General features: G+C 39.5%; 1 protein-coding gene across 1 annotated transcript; it reads right to left on the minus strand.

Annotated features, from left to right (window-relative positions):
- Nucleotides 1-1069: 1069 nt before the first annotated feature.
- On the minus strand, nucleotides 1070-3464 carry LOC110488006 (GATA zinc finger domain-containing protein 1). Its single transcript, XM_021559950.2, has 5 exons — nucleotides 2974-3464; nucleotides 2687-2809; nucleotides 2524-2583; nucleotides 2242-2425; nucleotides 1070-1681 (listed from the first exon to the last, which is right to left on the minus strand). The coding sequence occupies exons 1-5, from the start codon at nucleotides 3151-3153 to the stop codon at nucleotides 1491-1493; spliced, it is 738 nt and encodes a 245-aa protein (XP_021415625.2). The 5' UTR covers nucleotides 3154-3464; the 3' UTR covers nucleotides 1070-1490.
- Nucleotides 3465-10113: the final 6649 nt, after the last annotated feature.

Raw genomic sequence — 10113 nt, forward strand, 5'->3', positions numbered from 1 at the left:
TGACTCTTCCTGGAGTTGTCTATAACCTTATATTTACAGTTATGTTACTGTCAGTTGTGTGTCAAGGTCATCAAATCCAATGTATTTATAAGGCCCTTTTTACATCAGCAGATGCCACAAAGTGCTTAAACAAAAACCCACCCTAAAACCCCAAACAGCAAGAAATGCAGATGTAGAAGCACGGTGGCTAGGAAACACTTCCTAGAAAGGCAGGAGCCTAGGATGAAACCTAGAGAGGAACGAGGCTCTGAGGGGTGGCCAGTCCTCTTCTGGCTGTGCTGGGTGGAGATTTTCAGAGTACATTGCAATTAAGGCTAGATTGTTCTTTAAGATCTTCAAGCATTCATAGATGACCAGTATGGTCAAATAATAATCACACTTGTTGTAGAGGGTGCAAAAGGCCAGTACCTCAGGAGAAAATGTCAGCTGGCTTTTCATAACCGAGCATTTAGAGGTCGAGACAGAAGGAGCAGTAGAGTCAGTAGAAAACAGCACGTCCAGAAGGTAGCACATCCAGTGAACATGTCAGGGTTCCATATAGCCATGGGGAGAGCAGTTAAAACTTGAGCAGCAGCAAGACCAGGACTGTGGGCAGCCAGGAGTCATCAGGCCTGGTAGTCCAGAGGCACGGTCCTAGGGCTCATGTCCTCACCTCGAACAGAGCATCCCCTCACCTGTTCCAGCAGGGGGGTATGCGTCATACAGCCATGAGGCTGTCCTTTGACAGCCAGCTGTCCTACCTGTCAACTTCTACACATGTGGATGTGGGACACAGTAACACTCCCAGCACACACCACAACACTGGCTGAACACACCTTTAACAGCCATTTGGCTTTACTGATTAGCTGAAATGATCTCAAAGAAAATGCTAGGTTTCATGGTTAAGTCAGACTGTATGCTTGCTGCACACATTTGCACATGCAGATCAATGTTGACCATGTACTGTGAAATCAAGGGGGATTTTGTTTTTTTTATAAAAAAAGAGTGGAGATTTGTGGGGGGGGGGGGTAAATGATCATAAAGGTTTCACAGTGTCTCAAAAATATACTCAAAGGGATAACTTGGAAGCTATTAACAGCTTATTTCTAAATAAATGTTCTTTATTTAAAAATGTTAGTTGGTCTCGATCTAATATTCATTAAACACTTCACATGAATGACACAGATGGCTAAAGAAAATTAAGTTGATTGTTTTAAAAGCATTCTAGTAGACAAAGCTTTTGAAAACTTATTTTCCACATTACTGAATATAAAAGTCAATCCCATGTTTGATGGTGTCACCTCTGGATGATCATTTCATGGGTAGTTATCGTACTGTTCAAGATGTTACATTTAGATTGGTTTGTAAACATCCACAGTTTCCATATTCAAAGACTAATAATGTGTCTCATACAGTCTAAAACTTGTCTCCATTATATTACAAAAATGTACATACGTCCGTTAGCAAGCTAACAGACAAAGTTAATATCTTAATTGTAAATGCCCCAGCAGCTAATTGCTGTTGCCAAAAGATTCTTTGATAGCGATGGCTGGCGTGGGTCCAATATGGGTCCAGATGTAGCCTTTCTCTGGACGGATAGGAATGGTGGGGAAAGGACAGCTCCTGGACTTGAAGTACTCCGAGGGGGCGTGGCACACAAACTCCAGGTACTCCATCTTCCTGGGAAAATCCTCCTCTGGACCTATAGAAGTCAGATAATCAATAACAGAGACATTATTGGCTAGTTGTGGTCTTTGAGTCTACTGTGACATTACTCACATTTACACAATGTTCAAAGATAGACATAACTTATTTCTGTATTCTCAAATGTAACTTTAGTCTAATGTGACATAAATTCAGCCTTCTGGGTGGCGCAGTGGTCTAAGGCACTGCATCTTCTTGGTTCGAGCCCAGGCTCTGCCGCAGCCGGGAGGTCCATGGCCCAGCGTCATCCGGGTTTGGCCCGGCAGGGATATCCTTCTCATTGCGGAATAGCGACTCCTGTGGCGGGACGGGCGCAGTGCATGCTGACCAGGTCGCCAGGTGTAAGGTGTTTCCTCCGACACATTGGTGCGGCTGGCTTCCGTGTTGGATGTGCGTTGTGTCAGGAAGCAGTGTGTTTCGGAGGGCGCATGGCTCTCGACTCCGTACGGGAGGTCCAGCGGTATCCATCTGGTTACTACCAAATGGATACCACAAAATTGGGGAGAAAAAAGGCTTTTTAATTTTTTTTTAAGTGATGTAAATTCAATCATCACTCACCAACAATGTAAGTGGCAGGATCAAACAGGTCCTTAGGACTGGCCTGGGTTGGTATCAACCAAGTCAAGGCTGCACTTTTCTCACAGTATTGGTCCTGGACAAAACCTCTGATCTGTGCATAGTATGGCCTCCCATCATCCTCATCTGTAACTTTGATGACATCTCCTATCTGATAATACACACCCTGCACAATGACAAAAGATGTGGCATACAGATACGTTTGTTATGTTTGCTAACATACAGTACTGAATGATTTTTAAAAAATAAGTAAACGTACTGTACCTTATAAAAGACTGATTCTGATGTGATGATAGTGGAAACTGATTCTGGTGCTTTGATTGGCTGTGGAAGAAATCACATTTTGAGGAGCTTCAATTAGAACAATTGTCTGACAATCCAACACAAGGATGTCTGAGTTCCTGTGTATTGAACCAATGGTACTGACATTTTTTAGTTTGAAGATGTGTCTTCTTCCTTTTCCTTTGGTAGAGACCTTTTTTTCGGTAGCAGGGTTTTTGTACTTGGTGCTCCTCAACCGTGCTGATCTCCTGTGGATCTCTTGTTTAGACTGTGGGCAAGATGTGTCAAATACCAATATGACAATGTGGATCACACATGCCTATATGATTGATCTCTGCTTTGCCTTGGAAGTATAACAGTATGGAGGTACAGCCACTAAGGGAAGCACACTCCAGTGCAGTGCAGGCCTATGTATATTTTATATGTGCAAACCTGCTTGCCCCCGACATTATTATGCTGTGTGTTGGAGGACGCAGAGGGTCCAGATGCTCCACTGCTGGTGCTCTTCCCCGTACAGTTATTGCACAGGATCTCTCCTTGGTTTCCCTTTTTCCACATTGACGATGAGTTTGTTTTGCAGACAGCGCAACATGGTTTCAAACCCAGCGGCATCTTGATAGGAAAATGTAGGCCAGCGAAATGAACGCAGAGGCTAGCTAGCTATTTAGCCAGCTAACTGTATTCTGGCTAACATCAGCAACAACAACAAAGCCGTTCTTGACGGACGTACTTAGACAAAAAACTACAGCATGCAAATCAAATACAACCAGCAATAAGCTAGATCTAAAGGAACAACACAAATGGCTACATCGATTTAGCCCAGACAGCTAGCTAATCAGTCTGTAAAAATTTCTTCTTCTTTCAAGTTCAGCTAGCTAGTGTGGGCCACACTAAGCGAAGTGTAATGCTCCACCTACTGTGATGGCGTGTATCGACAGCCTTATATCTAGGTATTATATTTATCTAACAGGCAGGCTTATAAACTATCTATCAGCTACTTATTAGCAAAAGGGAAGTAAAAAAACAACAATCATATTGTCTTAAACAGGAGTACATACTGTTGAGGGTTCGTCAACTATGTTTGGCCTCGGCCCAATTTTTTTCTGAGCTATTAGTCGGCGGGTCAGAACATAAATTATAGCATATAATTTTAGCACAATGAATTGGCCTACACTACAAATTGAACATGTTTAACAAATCCGATTAGTACATAATAAATTCAGTGACAATAACATATTTTTTTCGATCTGATTACACTCATAAAATCACCATGTCTCTATTCAAATGTTATTTTGTCTATTTCTCTGTACGTTGATTGGTGGGGAAAAACAGGTCTACGTAGTCAACTGGAGGCTACACTATTGTTTTAACGTCAACATTCGTTCTGTTCAGAACAATCATATTGATAGCAACAGAAAATGTCGCTCTCAAAACGTATCAAAAGAAAGGTGGATAATGAAAATTGAAATTTCAGGGAAGAATGTACAGAGATATGCGTTCATTTTACCATCTTTTCCCAATGCCATGCCAGTGTGTCTTATTTGCAATGAAAATATCGCTGTTTACAAATAATTCAATCTCAGACGTCATTATAAATCTAACCATGGCATGTTCTAATTTAAACGGGTTAAATCTCCAGTTACAAGGAAGAGGGAAAACAGTCGTGGACATGGTGGAAAAACTTGAGGCCTTTACTATGTTCGATTTGGATTTGTCATCTGGAAGGCTACTGCACTTCAGCACACTGAAGAAACGAGAGGCAGAGGGACAAGGTCGCAGCATTGTCCGAGGTGATGAAAGAGTTCAATTTACAAATTAGAACTTCTCCACCAGATTACACAGCCTACAGCATGCCAAAGGATATTATTGCATTTGTACGTGATCCTCTCACAGTCCGCCCAAGTGGAGAATTATCCTCCCTTGCTAAGAAAACGATACCCTCGCTGGATGAGACCGCAATTCAAACTCAGCTGATTGAATTCCAGACATCCAGCCAAATCAAGGATGCTCTCCGAATCCTTGTGCGTTTTGGATAGCATGCTCAGAGGAATACAGCACAATAAAGAATCTTGCATTTTATGTACTAACATCAAGTCCTCATTTTCCTCTATGAACGCAATAGAGACTCATGACAGGAACCAGCTTTCAATCGAGGACAGCCTGTGGACACAAGATCGTGTCCGAGGGGAAATGCAACTTTTCCCATTGTGTAAGTCACTTAGTGGCCTATATGAAAGTATTTAGTCAATACTAACATTGTGCTTTTCCAGGAATATTTAGGTCTCAAGCTGACAGTAAGTTCTGTTTGTTCTCTCGTTAAAGGAGCAGGCCATCTTTAAATTATTGTTTTATGTAGGATGCTACATTTTTGGCCAGTTGCAATTGTAAGTACGCATAATTTTAAAAATCCCACTTCTATTAGGCCATTCATTTTTTTTTTTTTGTAAAAGATGCTGTTAAGCCTCATAACTGGCTGAGCTAGGCTAAGGTATTTTATATATTTTATATAGGCCTAGACTCGGACGAAATAGACTCCAATTAAGGACTCTTGTTGTTATTTTTTATTTAATGTTTTATTTAGGGGTAGATCAGCTTTAATACTGCAGATAGATTGTAGCTACCATCAATGTAATTGTAATTAGCATCACTTCCAATCCCCCAATATATATATATTGTGGCGTACAGCAGGTCAGCCACCAGGGGGAGACTCGTCGAGGCCTGGTAACATGGAGTATACATCGAGGCGATGGCTCCATCTGCTGGACGTGCCAGGTCTCGATGGGCTCTCCAGCCAGGACTAATTGGGGCTGATTGGGAGCTGGTGAAATATCAAGGGCGGATTGCTCACCAGCTGTGCAAGGCCCATAAAGCTGTCAGAAGGGCCACACACAGGAGGACTAGGGGAAGTGAGGTGACTTCCATGTGGTTGGATACGGTTACCCGAGCTAAGATGAGGGAGTTGAGTTTGTGTGCACGACAGGATACAGGAAGACCCGGAGCCCAGGAGAAGGTATCGCGGAGAGGGTCTCATGGAGGAGACCTGTTCTTTTTCTTTTTGATTTATTATTTAATAAACACCCTTGAAACCGAGCTACTCATACTCTGTCTGTATCTGATCTATGTAAACGTCTTGACCAAACCCCCTGGTCTGCCACAATATATATATATATATATATATATACAGTGCCTTGCGAAAGTATTCGGCCCCCTTGAACTTTGCGACCTTTTGCCACATTTCAGGCTTCAAACATAAAGATATAAAACTGCATTTTTTTGTGAAGAATCAACAACAAATGGGACACAATCATGAAGTGGAACGACATTTATTGGATATTTCAAACTTTTTAAACAAATCAAAAACTGAAAAATTGGGCGTGCAAAATTATTCAGCCCCTTTACTTTCAGTGCAGCAAACTCTCTCCAGAAGTTCAGTGAGGATCTCTGAATGATCCAATGTTGACCTAAATGACTAATGATGATAAATACAATCCAAGTCTCTGTATAAATGTTTAATCAAGTCTCCGTATAAATGCACCTGCACTGTGATAGTCTCAGAGGTCCTTTAAAAGCGCAGAGAGCATCATGAAGAACAAGGAACACACCAGGGAGGTCCGAGATACTGTTGTGAAGAAGTTTAAAGCCGGATTTGGATACAAAAAGATTTCCCAAGCTTTAAACATCCCAAGGAGCACTGTGCAAGCGATAATATTGAAATGGAAGGAGTATCAGACCACTGCAAATCTACCAAGACCTGGCCGTCCCTCTAAACTTTCAGCTCATACAAGGAGAAGACTGATCAGAGATGCAGCCAAGAGGCCCATGCTCACTCTGGATGAACTGCAGAGATCTACAGCTGAGGTGGGAGACTCTGTCCATAGGACAACAATCAGTCGTATATTGCACAAATCTGGCCTTTATGGAAGAGTGGCAAGAAGAAAGCCATTTCTTAAAGATATCCATAAAAAGTGTCGTTTAAAGTTTGCCACAAGCCACCTGGGAGACACACCAAACATGTGGAAGAAGGTGCTCTGGTCAGATGAAACCAAAATGGAACTTTTTGGCAACAATGCAAAACGTTATGTTTGGCGTAAAAGCAACACAGCTCACACCATCCCCACTGTCAAACATGGTGGTGGCAGCATCATGGTTTGGGCCTGCTTTTCTTCAGCAGGGACAGGGAAGATGGTTAAAATTGATGGGAAGATGGATGGAGCCAAATACAGGACCATTCTGGAAGAAAACCTGATGGAGTCTGCAAAAGACCTGACTGAGACTGGGACGGAGATTTGTCTTCCAACAAGACAATGATCCAAAACATAAAGCAAAATCTACAATGGAATGGTTCAAAAATAAACATATCCAGGTGTTAGAATGGCCAAGTCAAAGTCCAGACCTGAATCCAATCGAGAATCTGTGGAAAGAACTGAAAACTGCTGTTCACAAATGCTCTCCATCCAACCTCACTGAGCTCGAGCTGTTTTGCAAGGAGGAATGGGAAAAAAATTCAGTCTCTCGATGTGCAAAACTGATAGAGACATACCCCAAGCGACTTACAGCTGTAATCGCAGCAAAAGGTGGCGCTACAAAGTATTAACTTAAGGGGGCTGAATAATTTTGCACGCCCAATTTTTCAGTTTTTGATTTGTTAAAAAAGTTAGAAATATCCAATAAATGTCGTTCCACTTCATGATTGTGTCCCACTTGTCGTTGATTCTTCACAAAAAAATACAGTTTTTTATCTTTATGTTTGAAGCCTGAAATGTGGCAAAAGGTCGCAAAGTTCAAGGGGGCCGAATACTTTCGCAAGGCACTGTATGTATATATATGTATATATATATATATATATATATATATATATATATATATATATGTATATATACATACACTACCGGTGAAAAGTTTTAGAACACCTACTCATTGAAGGGTTTTTCTTTATTTTTACTATTTTCTACATTGTAGAATAATAGTGAAGACATCAAAACTATGAAATAACACATATGGAATCATATAGTAACCAAAAAAGTGTTAAACAAATCCTTTGCCTTGATGACAGCTTTGCGCACTTTTGGCATTCTCTCAACCAGCTTCATGTGGTAGTCACCTGGAATGCATTTCAATTAACAGGTGTGCCTTCTTAAAAGTAAATCTGCAGAGCTGGGAAGGTTGTATCCTTCATATAAATAACATTCTTTTAGTTATTGAGAGAATTTTGTAAAATAATTTAAGTTGAGAAATTCTACATTTTGAATCTGGCATCGTTTTGCGTATCAGTTCATAAACCATGTACCATGGGATTGGTACGTCAAAGATCTCTTCCCAACTATTTTGCCATCTTTATGGTACAGCTGTCATTTTTTTAAACATAAATTAAACTGAAAAATTTTCTTATCACAATATTCTTTAACCAATGATGATCTTTATTGCAGGGCCAACAGACCAGTTCCTTACTTCTTCCCCCTTCCACTTTCCTTTTCCATTTTTTGCGGTAATGCTTCAATTAGTTGGTTGAAATTTTGGGTAGAGCAGATATTTCCATATGTTTTTGATAGCTGCAACTCTTATTGTTTGTAAAGTCAAATTAAAATGAAGATTATTGTTTAAATGGATTACTCGACTGATGTAGGTTTTCTCAATCTGTTGCTGTGCAACACTTGCATAAGAAGTTAGCTATATTTTCAGCACCAGGCACTGGTCCCCTCCTATTGATTGCACTGTGGCTGCAGCTTTACCTTTCAGCACCACAAAATGGTCCGCTGCCTGCTTTATTATATGACTGTCTCCTGTATTCTCTCTCGTCATGAAATAAGTTAAAATGCAACTTTTGCCTTATTTAGGGAGAATAACTTCCTTCGTGAGACATTGCATTTGGGAGTGTTTGCATCTCGAGTCCTTGACTTTTTTTAAATTATTTTTTTATTTTTTATTTTATGAAAAAATATATATATATATTTGGGGAGCAAATAATATTTCTGGTGGGCCAGATTTGACCCGCAAGTTGGGGAACCCTGCTCTACTGGTCTACTGGTAGAGATACTTGGCTGAAGGTAGAGATACAAGGCTGAAGGTATCTCTAGACTAACATATGGTGCTCTATCTTTATATCTTGACAGTAAAATAAGCAAGGAGAGAGACCAGATGCTTTTCAACTTTCTTTTGAGAAACTGTACCCATTACATTAGGACAACTGTTGTAATGAACATTTATGAGAATGGTGGACTGAATTTTCTGGACTTTACTACTTTAAATAATACTTTTAAGATCAATTGGATAAAATAATTCTTAAGAAGACCCACTTCTATCTGGAATTTTATTACTCATCATGTCTTCTCTACTTTGGTGGCCTTAACTTCATGTTGTTTTGCAATTATAATAGACAAAGTTTCAGTGAAACTTTCTGCGTTTCATCGGCAGGTTTTCTTGTCATGGTCCTTAATTTATAAACACAATTTTTCTCCACACAGATATTATATATGGAATAATCGGGATATATTGTATAAAGATACTTCTTTGTTTTTAGAATATTGGGTTCTGAAATAATATCCTATTGGTGAGCCAACTGGTAAATGCAGAGGGTCTTTTACTCAGTTATAAGGAATTCTTATCACTTTACAAGGTCCCTGTAAAACCTAAAGATTTTGCAATTGTTTTAGATTCCATTCCCTCAGGTGTTGCTATGTTATTCAGGAACGTGTCAAGACCTGACCCTCAGAGCCTACCTTCTATTGACCCTGTTGACTCATCAGTAGGAAAGATTTGTTTCTCTTTTGGTCCATTCAACAACAGAGCGATACGAACCTTGTTTCAGCAGGATGTTGTATGTCATGCCTGGAATGGATTTATTGATAATATCTGTTGGAAACAAGTTTGGATGTTGCCACACACATACCTATTAGTTAACAGAATTAAGGAAGTTTCCTTTAAAATTATTCATAAATATTATCCTGCCAACCACTATATGAAGAAGTTTAAGGAAAACATCAACTCAAATTGCTCCTTTTGTAATGACCACCCAGAAACAGTGTTGCATCTTTTTTGGCATTGTGTTCATGTAAGAAAACTGGCAAGACATCAGTAGATTTATAATTGAACACATTTATGAAGATTTTACACTATTGTGGAGAGATGTACTGTTTGGATTCTTTACATACAATAGAAATAAGCTGAAACATTTTTATGTAATTAATTTAATTATTATTTTGGTCAAATGTCATATACACAAATGTACATTTACAAACAGAGAACCACATTTTCGTACCCTATAAAAAGAAATTGAACTGTATTGTAATGCTCTACTAACAAAAAATCTGTTAGAATTGTAAGTATATGTATGTTCCTTAAGGTCCTTGTGTAATTGTAATGTGATATTGTACCCCCTAGCTCGATTGTTTATTGTTTGTAATCTATGTATGCTTGTGTTCCCTCGTGCTTTATGTATTGATTTGTTGTTAAAAAAACAATGTTTTAAAGTAGAGTGTGGGGAAAAAAATGTCATAAATTAATTAAAAATAAATACAAATAAAAAAAGGATTTGGAGGGAAATGGAAGAAGAAAAAAACTAACCACGCCCACGTC

This window comes from Oncorhynchus mykiss, chromosome 32 (genome assembly GCF_013265735.2).
Source record: "Oncorhynchus mykiss isolate Arlee chromosome 32, USDA_OmykA_1.1, whole genome shotgun sequence".
NCBI lineage: Eukaryota > Metazoa > Chordata > Actinopteri > Salmoniformes > Salmonidae > Oncorhynchus > Oncorhynchus mykiss.